Here is an 18,152-nt window from a genome sequence, read left to right on the forward strand (position 1 = left end):
GTACATGCTTAAGTCTTCTTGGTTGGGGCCAAACTCTGATTATTTCTAGATTGTTTGGTGTGGTTTCTTGAAGTGGAGTTTTGTGCTAGAGCCCCTGTCCCTCTGTTTGATCAGAGGGAGCTTGGTTAATTCCTGTCATTACTCTGCCATCTTGATTCATCTGACATGAAATTTTTGATAAATCTCTATGTTTTAACTTCTCTATGTTTATACTTTAACTTCCTTTAGTTGTTTCAGAAGGCCTATCAGAGTATCTTGGTTTTAGTGGATATTTTTCTCCAATTACATGGCAAGTATAGTCTCATGTTTCATACCCAAAGCTCATTCTCCACATCCTGCAATTCAATTTATATGTCACTTAAGGAAGTAAGAATCAACTATGTGACAAAATCAGGAAAGATTTTTTCACTCATCTACTACTATTAAGTCCACTGAAGAAGAATCAGCTTGTTCTGAATTTGATAGTACATGCCCATAATCCCAGCACTCAAGAGGATCAAGTTCAAGGCTAGTCTGGACTCCTTGAGAGATCTTATCTCAGAAAAAGTCAGGGGCTAGGAATGTGACGTAGTGGTAAAGTGCTTGCCTAACATGCACAAAGCCCTGGGTTCAGTTCCTTAGTACCACATAAACAGAAAAAGCCAGAAGTGGTGCTGTGGCTCAAGTGGTAGAGTGCTAAGCTTGAGCAAAAGAAGCTCAGGGACAGTGCCCAAGCCCTGAGTTCAAGCCCCAGGATTGGCAAAAAAAAAAAGTTAGCCAGGTCCTACAACAATATAATTTTAAAAACTAGTAGTACTGTAGTGCTCTCATGCCTGATCTACATCTCCAGTGAAAATGAGAGCATCTTCTATATTCTGTTCATCATTATTTTAACAGTTCAAGAATTATTTTTATGCCTCAAGTAGTATTACTCTTTTAAATAAAAGCAAGTGAAGCAGCCTGTATAAGTAAGCCTAAAGGTAACTTAGAATAGTTTTCTTAAAAAAAATGATCAGAGCCAAGCATGGTAAGACATGTCGGTAATTACAGTTTCTTGGGAAGTAGTAGCAGGAAGATCACAGGATTGAGGCCAGGTCAGGTGAAGTTAATGAGATCCTCCTATCTCAAAATGAAATACAAACAAAAGGGTACATACAAACAAAGGGGCATGTCTCAAAGTGTCGTGTTTGCCTCGCATACTTCAGGCCCTGGGTTCCTTCCCCAGTCTCCCCTCTCCCCACAATCTGAGTAAGAGGTAGGGATGTAATGCTTGGTAGAATGCTTGCCTATCATATATTAGGCTCTGGGTTAGATCCTCAACGGGGAAAAATAACTAGGGATTTTCATTAGATTAGGAAATAGACATTTCCTTTTTTTTTGGGGGGGGGGGGGTCCAGTCGTGGGGCCTGAACTCTGGGCCTGGGCGCTGTCCCTCAGCTCTTCAGCTCAAGGCTAGCGCGCTACCACTTGAGCCACAGTGCCACTTCCGGCTTTTTCTTTTTGCTTATGTGGTGCTGAGGAATCGAACTCAGGGCCTCAGCACTTGCAAGGCAAGCGCTCTACCACTGAGCCACCTTCCCAGCCCCAGGAAATAGACATTTCCTAATGTTAGAGAGAAAAACAGGAAACGGCTGGCAACATTCTTTTCTTCACTTGGGTAGTGGTTATAGAAGCATTTATTATTCATTAAACTGCCCTTTCTCATTTTTTTAATTCTAAAATTTAAGTTCAAATTATTCTCATAGTTTGCTTTATTTTCTATAGCTTCTTTGTAATGCTGATTGAAATCCATGTATTTTAGAACTATAGATTGTGACTTACAGTTTCAAAAACACAGAGTTAAAAGCATTTGAAGGCCTTAAGGGTGTTTATTCCAAGGCAGAGATATGGCTGGGAGAGATGAGGAATGTAGCTTGCTTGAGGAGTCTGCTAAGATAACCAGCAGAGACTACCTTTTACAGCCGTGACTCATCTCAAAGCTGCCTTCTAGCAACATTAAGACATTTTATGGAAAATGTGTCAAGAATGCCTGCATGTTTGAAGCTCAGTTTCCACATTCACTTCAGTAACCCAGGAAGAAAACAACAAACTATCAACATACATTTAGTCTATACCATGATAATTCCTGTCCCAGGACAGAATTATTTCTAGATGTTGCAGTGTTTTCATTAAAATTAATTTATTTTTACTGGGGGTGAGGTGGGGTGGGGAGAGAGTAGCAGAGAGAAAAAAGAAAGTATCATCCTTTATAAACTTATGAAAACTGTCTCCTGTACAGACACACATGTATGTATGTATATACTTATATATGTTAGAATATACTTACTGAACTTATTTATTCACAGATTTGCAGAATCTTAAGCCTTTTATTTTTGTGCTATTATTGGGGCTTGAACTTAGGGCTCTTGAACTTTTGTTTGACTTGTTCACTCATGGTTTGCATTCTTATTTGAGCCAGTCTGGCATTTTTCTGCTTAATTAGACATAGAGTCTCATAGTCTTTTGGGCTGGGTTCGAACCCAGATACTCTAACCTCAGACTCCTGAGTAGCTAGGATTGCAGGTGTGTGCCTCTGCCTGGCTAGGTATTGAACTTTTTTTCTAATGGCATGTAGCTGTTTTCAGTGATCTTGCATTTAGGGATCAGGCAGTCTTAAGAAAATCTACCTTTCACCTTCTTTCCATCCCTCTATCCAGGAGAGTGGGAGGGTGGTTACAGATTCTGTTGCCTGGTTAGAGTCCTAGCCTCCTTAACTTTCTGCTACTGTGGTGACAGTATAAACTGGTCTTCCAGACAAGGCCTTTCCCTTTGGTTGGACCTGTGTGTTTGGAGGGGATTCAGACTGTGAAGCAAGGCCACTATTTAAGCCTGACTTGTTTAGATAGAACCAGAACAAATACTCTCATGACCAAAATGCTGAGGAGCATCCTTATGAGGTTTATTTCTTCCCATGTAAAAAGTGCCCTTTTTGGCCCATTGGGCAAGGGCACTGTGACTTGCTCTGATGAAGCCTCTTCACTTTCAGCACGGCATAGATGGAGATGGAGGCAGCAATGTACAGGTGGTTGGTGGCGCTTGGTGGGCAGTCTGCTTCCTGCCAGCCACAGTGCAAGTAGAAGGTACTTGGTAGTCTATACAAATTGGGGCCAGAATTGTATTTATAATTTTGCCACCGTGAGCACCACTAAGCTGCTTCAACTCATCTTGCAGTAGAAGCCGGTGGATAGACACCCTCCAAACAACCAAGAATCACAGAGAAAAGCTGCTGCAAATCACACAGTAAATAGTTGAACAAAGCCAGTACTTTTCAGACAACCAGGATTACAGCAGGTTTTGGAAGCTGCATAGTAAAAGGTACCCTGGGTTTTATTTGTTAGGAAGTTTCTATTTGTTGGAAGGAGGGCATGTTAAAGGGCCAGATGACAGTCAGGGAAGTTGAGGCTGCTATGACTCATGGCTTAGTTTACAGCTGTGCTGATGCTTCCTGCCCTTCTCCCTGGACTCTGATGGCTCCTCAGGGGGACGATTCAGGAAGTGGGAAGGCGGCCCCTGCACATCCAGCCCCATGGCACATCCAGCCCTCCAGGTGGTTCTCCCTCGCTTTCCTAATCCTGAAGATCCCGATGGCTCTGCATGAATGCATTCTCTTCCCTCCTGGCCAAACACTTGGGCCTCTTCCCTCCTGCCCTTCCTCTTTCTTTACCCCCTTCTGGAACACCTGGAGTCCCTAGGCACTTTCTGGTAGCCAAGAAGCCAGCACGTGGAACACATTCTAAGTGAAGTCCAGTGGAGCGACGGTTGAATAAGCGAAGGAATCCAGGCTTTAGATGAAGGCTGGAGGTCCTTCCAGAAGCTTTTTGCTTCCCCATTCCAACCCAAACCTTGAAGTTGGGAGCCAGTGAAAGAAACACACAGTCAAGCTGAGCACTGTGCTCTTGGGTTGGTTTATGTATTCATTCATTTGTTCATTCATTTCTTCATTATTGGGATAAGATGCAATTCCAGGTTGATGGATAGTCCTTCAAACAGCTGTAGGCACTTTATGGAAGAGAGGTAGTGAGTGAAGTGGTTACGGCAAAGGCAGCCACAGGGAGAGGTGGTGAGGGGAGTCATTTTGGAGAGGAGATTGGTGATATATATTTGTTTGCTTGTTTTTCTGGTACTGAAGCTTGAACTCAGGACCTGGGCACTATTCTTTAGCTTTTTGCTTAAGGCCAGAACTCTACCACTTGAGCCACAGAAATGAGTCTCATGGATTTTCCTGACCAGGCTAGCTTTGAACCAAGATTCTCAGATTTCAGACTTCTGAGTAGCTACGATTACAAGCACGAGCCACCAGTACTGACTCTGTGATGTACCTTTTTGTCCTGGCATTTTTTTTAAGTTAAAAGGGAGGTCTTTGCTGGGCACCTAGCTACTCAGGAGGCTGAGATCTGAAGATCACAGTTCAAAGCCAGCCCAGGCAAGAAAGTCCATGATACTTTTCATCTCCAATTAACCACCAGAAACCTGCAAGTGGCGTTGTGTCTCAAGTGGTAGAGTGCTCCCCTTGAGCTGAAGAGCTCAGAGACAGTGCCCAGGCCCTGAGTTCAAGCCCCACAACTGACCCCCAAAAATGGAGGTCTTAAAGGGGAAGTTTAAAGAGCTTTTTATTAATTTATTTACACAGTATCTATTTCCATTTTGGATTAATATTTTGCTTTTATGGAAAAAACTTATTTATATACAAATCCTTATCTAAAAATGCCTGAGTAGCTAGGATTATAGGCTTGAGTTACCAGTGCCTGGTTTAACTTGTCTTTACTAATCCAACTATATTTAATGACAAAAGGAAACAAAAAAGATTATCTGTCCATTTTTGGCTATAGATAGTATGTAAACTTTTCGGATTTTGATTTCTATGCTTTTATGGAATTTTTCTCTTTGGTCTTCTATGCGTCTAAAAATTCCAGAATGTAACATTCCAGGTAAATCTGGTTAAGATAAAACTAAAAGAAACCAACAGATGGATAATTCATAAAAAGCCCCAATCTTTACAAGTTAACCCTGTTAACTTGTCAGTCTAGTATACGATGATTTGATCTTCCGAGACACAGGAAAGAGAAAGAGTAAATTCCTTTGTCTTTCACAACACTGTGGGGCAAGTTTTTCAGGAGAATTGTCCAGAATTAGAGGGTAAAACTATAAAGGCAGTCTCCCCCATCGTGATAAGGAATCAGATCTGCTTTCCAGATTGAAAATGAAAGGAGTTTTCTTGAGTCTCCTAGGATGTCTTGCCCAAAACATGTTGCCAGATTTGGGTCACTGATTCCTGGGGTCAGAAAGTTCAGAATTTCTTCAGAGAATTCAAGGATGGATATGGAAAAGACTTAAGCAGGAGCAGGTTTGTTGGACAGTGGACAGGCTCAAAAGGGGGTACTGTGCTAGAGGTCCCAAGACCTCATGCTTTATTGAAATCTGCAGATCTGGGGGTGATCAGTGCTGGAAAAGTGGGTTATGTGTTATTAACTTTGAAAGCTGGGCTATGGATGATCTATTAGTCTCTTCTATATGTTGGGAGTGGGGAAGTTTTTAGCCTCAATCACACTTGGGCTGTTATTTGCTGTGGACTTTAGGGACTGATTCAGCAAGCCCCTGCTGTCTGTTGCAAGTCATTCCATCAACATCAGTAATCCACGATGGGATTCCTTACAACATCCAAGTCATCTTTCTCAGTGTTCCTGACTCCCTGCCTAACTCTGATATCTCGGCAAGTCCTCGACAAGGTTCATCTTTTGTGATCTTCTTCTTGGGATAATCAGTGAGCTCTGAATAGCTCTTTTAAATTTGAATGTAGAAAACTGGATGAGAAGATTCCTCTCTGTGAAGTCCCTGCTAAAACTTAGGGACAGGATGACAGGGATGAATTTGGGCCCTTTGGTTGGCATGATGCAACTTAGAGGTGTAGAGCCAATGGTATCTGGGGCACCAGACCTCTGTTGCTCAGAGAAGCCTCGGAGGGTTAGGGTGAAGGCCTGAGATCTTGATCACTGCTTCCCCCTCTTCACCCATCTTCCCTTTCATACCTGGACAGTGGAATGGCCAGAGGCTGAGACTGGGGAGGTCAAAGGCCACCAGGCAAAAGAGCTTGGCCAGGGCTGGAGTTCCAAACCAGGCTGATGTGTCATGGGGAGCCCGACTTTAGCAAGGTATCAAGTGGGCAGGTGGAAGTAGAGGTGAGGCGGGTGTTGGTTTGAGGCTGGGGTGGGTGGGTTTCTTGCTAAGCTTTGCCTCAGGGTCTGACTTCTGTTGCCAGAGGAGAACTACAGTAGTAAAACAGTGGCACCTCACTGCCCCCTGTGCTGGGGGTGAAACTCTGCTCCCTTTGGCACCAGGGAAGGCGTGCTGTTGGGTCAGGGGCCTGGCAGGCTCTCCAGGCTGCCCTCTGGGTGCCCAGCTGTGTGGTCACCACCGCTATAGCCCACAGTAGGGAAACAGCCTCTCTTTCAGTCTTGTGTGCATGCACATGCGGACACTCTCACTCTTGAGTTTTCCTCTCACGCACAAAGCTATTTCCTGGCCTTGCATTCCCCATTCCACACCACTCATTTCACAGTCTCTACCCGACTCTCTTAGCTCGTGTCCCATGCAACACTGGGCTGCACAGTTGACTCTCCCTAGGCCTTCGGAGTGCTTGTGATCTGACTCAGCACTCCACACGGGGGGAAATGGCAGGCCTGAAAAGTGAGGGCAGGCAGGGTAAAGCCACTGACTCTGATGAGTCTCCCCATTGTGGGCAGGACCACTTCCACCTGAGGTGGGACAACAGCCACTCCACTTCAGTGCCCCCTGCCAAAACCCAGTAACTCCGGCGACACCCGCAGTGAGGGAGGGCTGTGCGGAGCTGTAAGCAGGAGAGGAGGGGAAGCAGGTGGATTGTGCTGGTGGAAGGGAGCATTAGCTCTGAAGTCCATGCCCGGTTGCCCCCATTCCCTGGGTGAAAAAAAATGAAGGACCCTGTGGTGGTTTCTATTTCAAATTTCTCATTTATTTTGACATTCACTTGGTTGAGACTCCAAGTTATCAAAGATGCAAGACAAGAATTCTGCAGCAGGAGTAGTGACGTGAGGTGGAGGAAGATGGCAGAGAGGACTGGATGTTCCCCAGCTCCTCCTCCTCCTCTTCCTGTTCAGGGTTCAGTTTGAAGAGTGTACAAAGAGTGTCCCATAGTAGAGATTCCACAGCTGCAAGGGTGCTGTTTGGTGGAGTGAGCCGCCTCTTCCACAGGGTGGCGCTCTCACAGCTACAGTGAAGCAGGCAGATGATGATCTTGAGTCTGGGCCCTGGGCCATGTAGGCTGCATGAGGAAGGGTGGACCCATCTTTCTAACACCCTGGACCCAGATTTTGACTTGTGTGTTAGCAGCATGTAGGCTGGGGAAGCTACAGAAAATGCAATGGTAGAGGGTGCTTTGTACTCAGTCCCCAACAGAAACAGGGGCAAGAAGCCGGTGGTAGTAACCTGGGTTGTCCTAGTTCTTTCAGAGGCGGTCAGCGGATGGTATTGTTTTGGGTGAGGAAAGCTGAGCTGTGGGATGGGCTGGCAGGAGAGCAAGGCACTGGGCTGGTCATCAAAAAGGGGGGAGGGCTGTGAGGCCCAGCAGCTGGTTCAAGGGGTTCCATGTGGCCTTATGAAGACAGATGGTGAGGTGGTGTGCAGTAAAGCTGCCGTCCAAACTGCCTCTCTGCACGAGGAGAAAGATCTCACTATCCCTCCGGGAGTAGCTTCCTGACACAAGAACACGGCTTCCATTGGAGATCACTGGGGGATGTGTGTGTGTCCACAGACATACTTACTTTTCACTGACAAATGGAGTTTTTTTGTGTGAGGAGACTGGGTTAAATGAAGATGAACGATGACGAATATGGTTGTTAGATATTAAGTTTAGTTTGCAGCTATGGAAAATATAACTATGAACGCTGTTGAGATTGTTTTGGGAAGAGAGGAAGGGAAAATGATGGAAGGAGATGAGTTGTGATCAATTGTCCAGCGGGAAATGTGTACAATTATCACAGTATCTTTCCTCCCATCTAGCTAATGTAAGGTAGTAAAAGAAAAAACAAGGGATTGTTTATTGGTTTCATTCCTTAACAAACATCTTTTCTGAAGCCCAGGATTAGAAAGCCGGTGAGTCCTATACCTACCTCCCATTCCAAGTTGGGATGAGAGCGGGGGGGGGGGGGGGGGGGGTGGGGGGGGGGAGGGGGAGGGGGAGGGGGAGGGGGGAGGGGGAGGGGGGAGGGGCAGGGAGCACAGCCAGGACAGCAGAGGTTTGAGGAAGTCCTTAGTTTCATGGCGCACTAGAGAGCCCTTAGAATCTGTCTTGTTTCCCTGGAGAAAATGGAGTCTCCAAGAAGCTAAGTGGTTGGTCCTTTCTATATATTAACAGTAAGCAAAATATGGCTAGACACTGACTTCTGGTTTTCAACCCAGTGTGTGCTAAATCCAAATTAAGATACAAGGTCCTGGGGCCGGGTGATACAAGAAGCAACGATTCCCCTTCCCTCCCCACACTGGAAATTGCACCCTGCCCTGTGTCCAATGCAAAAACCAAGATGTCAGGGAAAAGCCAGTCTTGCCTCTGCCTAACCTTTGCAGCATTCAATCAGGCATACTTGCAAGAGAGGGAGAGGAGAGAGAGAGAGAGAGAGAGAGAGAGAGAGAGAGAGAGCGCAAGCATAAGGCCACAGTTGGGTTCTGAGCCGGAAGTGAGCCTTGGACATGGGGCTGGAATGAGATGGTCATAAATGCCCCATTGCAATGAGACTGGGAGCCGAAGGGCCAAGGGAGGGCACAAGCATGGAATCCAGTTCTTAAGACATATCCGATCCTGTGGAGCCCTCTAATGCTCAGGAGTCAGAGCTGTTGCTCCTAGTGGGATAAAGAAAATCTGCTCAGTGATGGGACAAGTGGATGTTGAAGTAGAGCACCTGACCTCTAAAGGATTATATGCAGGTGGGCAGCATAACCCCCTGGGGACTCCAGGCTTGTCCTGTACCAGTGGTATTGGCCACTTCAATCGTCTTTTCTTTCTTGCCTCCTTAAGGGTCATTTGTTTCTATTTAGTTGATATCCCTTCCACCCTGCAACTTCTAATGGTAGCAAAGCTCTCATGGCTGCTGGTAGTGGTGTGTGTGTGTGTGTGTGTGTGTGTGTGTGTGCATCCTCCTAGGACTGCATCCACATGTACTGCTTGCTCCGCAAAGAGGACCAGGCTCAAGGCAAGTTACTAGAATTCTGACAACAAAAGACAGGGAATGCTTCTCCAGCAGGGGGCGTCTGGTTCCTGAGGCAGTGAAATGATTGTGGAGGAGACCAGGTTATACAGTGGCTTCTTGGTGCAGTCACCATAAATACCTCTGTGCCCACTCATACGGTACTGGAGGAAGGGGAAGATACTGTGGGGCCGTGTTCAGTAATCAGTATCTCTTTGGAGCAGCTACAGTGACCATACTGTCTATGATAGCCAACGTCTAGACTTAAATTGGTTCTTGATGAGTTTTAGCAAGCAAGTCCTGAGAAAGTCCCTTTACCATAACTTCCCTGTCCTCTCAAACTGTGATGTCCAGTCCTCACTTCTCTCCTTGACCTTCATCTCCCTTTCTAACAGGTACAACTTCACCTCCCAAGGACGCTGGAAGCCTACAGAACTTTCTCTTAGCTTTCCTTTGTGTTCCTTTGCACAGCCTAGCAAAGCCAGGGGTTCGGGGTCCCTTAAACGGTTGTGGTGACCCTGGGGCAGGAAGTCCCTACAGAAACTGGCAAAGCTGAGGACTCAATCTATCAGGCCCCACGGCTGAGCCTCGGGGTAGGAGCCAGGCCACGCCTTGGTTCTCCTCAGTAACTTGAATCCAGGTGAACCCTCTGCTATGGATCGAGAAAAGCCAGAGAAACTGAGATGGTCTTTGAGGAGCCATTGGAGAGCCATCTGCTGTCCAGCGTTCCTGCCAGGGCGGCAGCGATGGTGTGTGTGCAGGTTGGGGGAGGGGGTTACACATCTGTACTAATAGCCCTTGGATTGGTGAAGGCCTCACGCCCAGAGCCTGGCCAGGTCACCGGGTAACTCTGGGGTGCTGCCAATTTGAGAGAGGGGGGTCCCCCCTCTTTGTAGTAGGTGGGAGCAAAGGAGAGCCTCTCACTTCCACCCCCATTGGGCACCATGTCAGCCGTCCGTATGTAAAAGGGGGAGTGGTATGGGGAGCAAGTGGTGCAGTGGCTGGCTGCCGCCCCACATGGCTGGCTGCAGGGCTCAATAGTGAGAGGTGCCAGGCTGCATCTGCCGTCCAGGGCTTGGGAGCTGCAGGCATTGCAGGTAGACACTCTGGGACGGGTGGGAAAGTCGTGCTCCTCCTCCTCGTCCTCATCTGCATCCTCCACGGTGCTCTTCCTGCAGCAGTAATACTAGGGGGAAGACAGAGGGATGGCTGAATAGTTGGTTATCTGTGCTTCCCTGCTCCCAGCCCCAATGCACTCTGTGTGTGTGTGTGTGTATGCAGGTACTGACCCTGGAACTCAGGACTTTGGCCAGTGCTCTACCACTTGGCCACACCACCATTTCTAGCTTTTTGCTGGTTAATTGGACATAAGAGTTTGAGGATTTCTCTGCTTAGGCTGTCTTTGAATTGTGATTTTCAGATTTCAGCTTTTTTTTTTTTTTTTGTAGGTTGTGAGCTGCAGCGCCACTCCCAGCTTTTGAGTGGTTAATTGGAGGTAAGAGTCTCACAGGGACTTTTCTGCGGGGGTTGGCTTTGAACTGTGATCCTCAGTTCTCAGCCTCCTGAGTAGCTCAGATTACAGATGTGAGCCACTGGCATCCAGCAAATTTCAGCATCTTGACTAGCTAGGAGCCTGCTTTAGAGCACTTTTTTTTTTCTACAAGAGAAACAGAATTTCATTTCTGATTTTTATATTAATCAGGTAGGAATTTTAAAATGGAAATTTTACATATAGAAAAAGTTTTCAAGGGCTGGGAAGGTGGTTCAGTGGTAGAGCGCTTGCCTTGCATGCATGAGGCCCTGGGTTCGATTCCTCAGCACCACATATGCAGAAAAAGCCACAAGTGGCGCTGTGGCTCAAGTGGTAGAGTGCTAGCCTTGAGCTGAAGAGCTGAGGGACAGCGCCCAGGCCCAGAGTTCAGGCCCCACAACAGGCAAAAAAAAAAAAAAAAAAGAAAAAGTTTTCAAAGGTAAAGAACATCCATAAATACGCAGATTCCTGTATTACAAACGCTAGTATTTTGTAGAACCATGCTCTTTGAACCTTCAAGAAGATTCAGGACCTAAATATGTTGTCATTTATTTATTTATTTATTTATTTATGTCGATAGCTTGGGTGCTATCCCTGCGCTCTTCAGCTCAAGGCAAGTGCTCTACCACTTGAGCCACAGCACCACTTCCAATTTTCTAGTGGTTAATTGGAGAAAAGAGTCTCACGGACTTTTCTGCCTGGGCTGGCTTTGAACTGTGATCCTCAGATCTCAGCCTCCTCAGTAGCTAGGAGTACAGGCGCAAGCCACCGATGCTTGGCTAAATATGTTTTTAGAATGATTACATTTAATTATTCTTTTTGTCGGTCATGGGGCTTGACCTATGGGCCTGGGTGCTGTCCTTCAGCAGTTCAGCTCAAGGCTACCACTTGAGTCACAGCTTTTTCTGTTTATGTGGTGCTGAGGAATGGAACTCAGGGCCTCATGCACGCGAGGCAAGCATTCTACCACTGAGCCATCTTCCCAGCCCCTAAAAAAAAATTTTTTTAGTGTACTTTTGAGTGTGCACAGGTTCCCATGCAACACTTTGTTGGTGCCGGAGTTAAAACTGAACACCACATCCCACAGTATGTGGTTCAAGCTTTGCTAGGTCAATACCTCATACCTCCCGTTTCTTTCTCAGTCTGGTTGAGAGGAGTGGGAAGTTGGGGTGGGGGAGATACACAGCCTGCTGAGCATGGTACTGGGGCTGTTAGCAGCAGCTGTCAAAGTACCCCTAAATCTTGGTCTTGCCACCTGTCCTGTGAGGGTGAACATACTCTCTGGGTGTCCCCAAAGGGACCAGGGTGTGAGAAGAGATGCACAGCTCCCTTCTGACCACCCCAACTCCCAGCCCTTGATTCACCCCGCCCCTCTTCCATGACCTTGGGCTGAGGCCTGAGTGGAACTCTGGTTTCCGTCCCGCTCTCTGCTATACAGAAGTGGTTTGCTGGTGGCCAAGTGGCCTCTGGCCCCAGGCCCCAGGGGCTGACCTGGAGCCTGCAGTAGCACAGGACCGCGATGATACAGAGGAGGATCACAGTAGCCAGGATTCCGCCGGTGATCACAACCGTTCCCGCTGTCATCCGCCCGACGCCCCATCAAACTCTGCAAGATGGGTGCCTAGTGAGCAGTCATGGCAGGATACCTTCTGCGTAGCTGGTGGCAGGGTGCCCTGACAGTAGCAGTAGCTGGGAGGGTCCTAGCCCCTAAGGACTGACTGAACACTGAGCATCTGCTCAGGACCTAAGCCAGGTCTCAGGTACCTGAAACCAGGAACTCTAAGTCAAGGCAGGAGGCTTAGGACTACTTTGTTGGGGGAGAGGGGGCAGAGTGCCAATTCTCTTCCCTGTCTCTGTCCAGCATCAAAGGTTCTTTCTGTCTTTCCTTTCAGTCCTCTACTCCTCCCCCTCTTTCTCTTTTCTTTTCGAAGCCTTGTGATTGCTATTTGAGCATTTTAAAGTGAGTATGTTCCCAGTCCTTTTTGCATCCTTCTTGATCTCCTCTTCTAGGGCTCCTCGACACAGTGCACACTAGATCAATTAGTGCCATGGACTGAGGGCTTTGTCTATGGGAGGCACCGTGCTATGCACTCCCTGAGTGCTCTCGTGCATCCTCACCATCACATTTTGGGGATAGCTACAAATTATCTCGACATGTGAGGAACTGAAGCTGTGATGAACTTGGCTGGGGCCAGGCTGTCCATTACTGCTACCCGGAGCACAAACTGCTGTCCTGAGCACAAACCCAAGTGTGTTGGCAGGGGAGGGGAGGGCCCCAAACTCAAACCCACACTCCTTTTGGGTATATCTCTCCTCTTCCCCAAACCACTGTGGAAAGCAAAGATGAGGTGAGTCCAGGGAGAATGGGTAGCAGTATTCTGGCTCATAGATGGCTATGGCCAGTCTGGGGAGATTGATCCTGGCCTAGGGAACCAAATAAATAGGACAGAGACAAGCAGTAGGTACAAGGCTACTTAGGTCTCAGGCAGGTCAGTGGGCAGGGATTTCCCAGCCTTCCAGGCTGATGGGACCAGGGACCAAGGCAGTGGGCCTTGACATCTGGAGGGTAGAATGAATGAATGACAGTGATCACTTACGTTCAGTAAAGGGAATGGTGACCTGCAAGACAACAAAAAGAACAAGGGTATTGAGAGAACAGTGTGGCTGGATGGAAAGCCCCCAAGGATGCTGTATTCTCTAATCTCCACCCTACTCTCCTCTCTACTTCTCACCCAAATGTCCCGCTTCCCATTGTTACCTCAATATAAACAGGCTAAAGCTGTTGAAATGGAGCTCAGGGGTCCTCTCAGCGCTCTATCTGTGTAGTTCCACCAGGGCTGCTCTGAAGGGCTTTGTAGGATGTTTGTTCCTCAAAGGGCAAATGCAGGCTGAGCCTCAGCTCTGCACCTTGTGCCTTCACCCGGAGGAAGAGGCACCTTGCTCCTCATCCCAAGACACCACCTACCTGCCATGGTGCTCCTGGAGGATTCAACTGTCCAGTGACACTCTTCTTAATTCACAGGTGCGGGGCAGCCTTGCTGGTACTGACTGGTCTGGGTACCAGACTTATGGCATCTGTTCACTATGTTAGTTAAGACCTTGCATCTCAAGCCTGCTAGTACAATGGCTTCCTCAACTATCCTCTCTGGCTTTGTCTCTGGGCACCTTTGTTCCTACCATGGTTTGATCTTCCATCACGCCCCTGGGCCCATCAGTGCCTGCGGGATACAGCCATCTGGGCACAAATCTTCAGACTCTGCTTCGAAGGCATTGCCTTTCCCCACTTCCTTGCATCTGCACCCTTATCGTTTCCTCCCCGCCTCCCATAGTTCTCTGTGAACTTCCCCATCTGGCAGTCCTGTTCTTGGGACTTCTAGCTCATCAGTCTTATAGCTTAGTGATGAAGCACACTTGGCATACTCTGTGAGGCGGTGGAAGACTCGCAACTCCAGCACAGACTGGAGGACTTGGGACTTGGGGGGGGGGGTAGCTCATTATAGGGGGAGCTGTTCCATAGAAGGAGTCCTTTCTCAGCTAAATCCCACAGGAGACAAGGTAGGGAGGGGAGAATATGGGAGTTAGGAGAGCAGGAAGTGTAAGGAATCTGGAAGGCTTAGACAGGCTTGGGGTAGGAATGAAGCTGGAGAAGCTGGAGGCCAGACAAAGAACTGGGGTTTTGGAGGTTTTTTGGGCTTTCAGTTAGGGAAGTTCCTGAATTTTCTCCCTCTATCTATGCAAATCCAGCACATCCTTCAAGGCCTTGACTACTTCATCTATGATCTTATCCCTTAATTCTGGAAACTACTGTACTGTCTTCCCACATTTCACTTTTCAAATCTTATCTTGGTGAGACGCAAGTCAATTTTTCACTGAGAATATCTTGATTCCTCTATTAAATCATAAAACCTTTATATTCAGGGATTGTTATACTGTTTCCCAATCCCCTGTCCTCTAGTAGCATTATACAAGATGTCTGGCATACAGCAGGCACTTAGTTAATAATACTAAATTGGGGTAGTCATTTCATTCTGTAATGCTTTCATGGCAATAATGACTTGAACTGACCACCAGAGGGCAGCAAGTAACAATGCTCAGCTAATCCCATCTGCACACTTGCGCATCACTGTAAAAGACTTTTGATTTGACTTTGCTCAGGTATATGGTAGACCATGCTCCTGGAGCTCCAGGGAGTTTCTGGTGAGGGAAGATGAATGTGAGGCTGGGGAGGATTTATGTGATTTTTATGTTGTCGTTTCAATCTCCCTGATTTGCTAAAAGCTCACCAAGGAGGGAGACACAGTGAGATGACCCACGTTACTGAATATCCGAGCCTAGCCCACTGACAGTTCCCAGCCTGTTTTAGGAGACAAGGGATCGTGGAGAAGTCATGTAAGACAGTGCCCTCATTCCTCCCAGTCTCCTGGGCCTGGCCTCCCTTCTTTCCATGCCAGAGAGGCTGTCCAGCAGATGTGCTCTAGAAATGAGCGACCATGGCACTTAGCAGAGCCATGGCTATGAAGGTGCAAGTTCAAGCCCAACTGTGCCAATTAGCAGCTGCTTTGCTTTGGAAACTGACCTTTCTTGCGTAAAACCACATTAACATACTAAACACTATGTTGAAAATAAACCATACGACTTGTGGGTGGAGATGGGAGGGAAAAACTGGGAGAGAGTGACATTGTCCAAAAAGAAATGTACTTATTACCTGACGTATGTAACTGTAACCCCTCTGTACATCACCTTCATAATAACAACAATAAAAATTATAAAAAGAAAAATGAAACCTTTCTCTGCTTTGCCAGCAAAAAACAAACCATATAAAGGAGGAGGAGGAGGAGGATTGTGCCAGGTACACTGGAGGCTGAGATCTGAGAATCATGGTTCAAAGCCAGCCTGGGCAGGAAAGTCTGTGAGGCTCTTATCTCCAGTTAACCACCAGAAAACCAGAAGTGGTGCTGTGGCTCAAAGTGGCAAAGTGCTAGCCTTGAGCAAAAAGACTTGAGTTAGCACCCAATAATTTAGAAGATCCCACCAGATACAGTTATCATGGACGCTAAGGTCTGGCCTTGAAATCATAAGCCAGGAAGGTACACACTGAGGACTAATATAATTTAGCATTTAAATTCCCACTGTTAGTGGCTCCATATGATGTCAGGTGAGCTCATCGTCTTTTTATAATGAGGTGCAAATGATGACAATAACTCCTTACATCTGAAGAGCATCCTTCCCTCTTCAGGTGGCCAGGCTTTAAAGTGGCTCCAAGTGATTCCCCACCTCTGAGCAGTGAAGCCCTGTGAATTGCCCTCCCTCCCAGTGTGGGGGAAGCCTATTACATGCTTCTAACTAGAGAAAACAGAAAATCTGTTCCCAGACTCTTGCAATGCCAGACCATTTGGTGACTTGTCTAAAGTCATCAGACTGCATTGGTCTGAGCCAGGACTGTAGGGCCAGAGTGGAGAGTTTCTGTGATTCTCACTGCCTATGGACTGCCCGCCATGCTCCCAAGAAAAGGTCCTGTGTTGCCACCCAGGTCCAAGCAGACATGAGGCAGAATGACTCACTAGTGGGCAGCTTGGATAAGGGGGCAGTTAAAGGGGAGAAACTTGTTCCTAAAGAACCCCTACAGTCTGGCCTTTGTGATCAAGACTTCTTGAAGCTCCCCCTTTCCCTATCTTCCTCTCACTCAGAGCCCAGTCACTTAATGAGGTGGGCAGGGGGGAGACAGGGGAGAGGACTTAGCCTTGGCTTCCACTCACGTGAAAACAGCTAGAGGAGCAGAGGCTCGATCACACGGGTTGTGCCTGAGCAGATAGTAGTTTGGACGGTGTCATGGTCCAGGGCGTTGCTCCCTGCCAGAAAAGAGAGGGGAAGGTCAGAGAGAGCTGGACACGGAGTCTGAGAATACACACAGGTCGGAGTGGAAGCTGGACTCAGTTACAGTCCCAGGATCGTGTGCGTTGCCTCTTGTCCTAGGTGGTTACCTGGGCTTCTGAGACGCCCAGCCTAAGAACTTGGAGACAGGCTTGCAAGGTCAAATCTGATCCCATCCTTGTTTCCTTCCTTCCAGTGCTGTCTGGAGGCCTGTGCCCAGTGCTGCGGCAGGAGCCAGGCAGGAACCCTGGGCGGTGAGGCTCAGTGCCCGATGGGGTCAGCAGCTCTTTCAGGCTCCCCTATTCGGATCTATTCCCATGTGCTGGTGTCGTGCCAGCCTGCATGACTGACCCCGCCCTTTATGGCTTCTTTCCGGGCCCTTCTCCCACTCTTCTTCGAATCAGTTTCTTCCAGTACTTGGAGCCACACCTCCTTCATCTGATCCAGTATCATGTCTTCTCTCAGGCCAGACATGCCAACTGGACAGTGGGATGAACACGTTCAGGCTGCCATGTTGAAGGAGGAGGGCAAGCAGGATGCTGCCAGACATCTAGGAAGCTAATCACTGGGCTCTCTTCAAGTGCCTTAAACATCCACTCAAGATTCCTTAGGCTGGGCATTGGTGGCTCACACCTGTAATCCTAGCTACTCAGGAGGCTGAGATCTGAGGATCACCATTCAAAACCAGCCAGGGAAGCAAAGTCCATGAGACTCTTATCTCCAATTAACCACTCAGATAACCAGAAGTGGTGCTGTGGCTCAAGTGGAAGAGTGCTACCTCTTCAGCTCAGGGACAACACGCAGGCCCAGAATTCAGCCCCATGACTGATTAAAAAAAAAAAAAAAAAAAAAAGATTCCTTAGAAGAATCTAAAAAAGATTCCTTAGAAGAATCTAGTGCCTATATGGGAATCAGAGAAAGGAGAGGCAAGGCCCTGTGTGGTGTGGTTCTCAGCCTTTGTTCAGTTGTCCCTAGAGCTATTGTACTGGGAAGGGAACCACATCCACAGAGCCACCTTCTGAAGGACAGGGCTGAATGTTTCCAGGTTCTCTGCTCAGCCAGAAGCAGAGATCAAGGGACAGACATTATTGCCTCATGGACTGGCGCGTGTTGGAGACCAGCAGGTCTCAGGAGCAAGTCTCTGGAGAGGTTGAGAAGAAGCCCAATGGCCGTCTAGAAAGTAGTCCTGTCCACCCATTCACCTTCCCTTTCCAGGCAGTCTTTCATCTGTCTCCTGGCGACTGCGTGCTATGCTCTGGGCCCAGGCTGTCTTTTCTCAAGGATGCTGTCACTTGTGTTGAACTCTAAGTCCCACCTGACTGGAGATTTTATCAGGGCTCCTCCTGCCAGGATTTGAGTGACATTCCAAAAGGTAGAAGTCAGAGGACTACAGAGAGTTGTAGAACACACAGTGGAAATAATCTGAGCCATATGTTAAACACACACATACACACACACACACACACACACACACACACACACACACACAAAACAACAACAACAAAACAAGCAGCTAG

The 18,152-nt window shown here is 47.6% G+C and overlaps 1 protein-coding gene across 1 annotated transcript; it reads right to left on the bottom strand.

The window, feature by feature from the left end:
- Positions 1 to 10,008: 10,008 nt before the first annotated feature.
- Positions 10,009 to 13,382, bottom strand: Fam163a (family with sequence similarity 163 member A). The gene is made up of 3 exons (XM_042674222.1): positions 13,362 to 13,382; positions 12,256 to 12,370; positions 10,009 to 10,419 (listed from the first exon to the last, which is right to left on the bottom strand). The coding sequence occupies exons 2-3, from the start codon at positions 12,346 to 12,348 to the stop codon at positions 10,009 to 10,011; spliced, it is 504 nt and encodes a 167-aa protein (XP_042530156.1). The 5' UTR covers positions 12,349 to 12,370; positions 13,362 to 13,382.
- Between the last annotated feature and the right edge of the window lie 4,770 nt (positions 13,383 to 18,152).

Source organism: Dipodomys spectabilis, unplaced genomic scaffold (genome assembly GCF_019054845.1).
Source record: "Dipodomys spectabilis isolate Male_0828 unplaced genomic scaffold, ASM1905484v1 ptg000019l, whole genome shotgun sequence".
In the NCBI taxonomy this organism is placed as follows: domain Eukaryota; kingdom Metazoa; phylum Chordata; class Mammalia; order Rodentia; family Heteromyidae; genus Dipodomys; species Dipodomys spectabilis.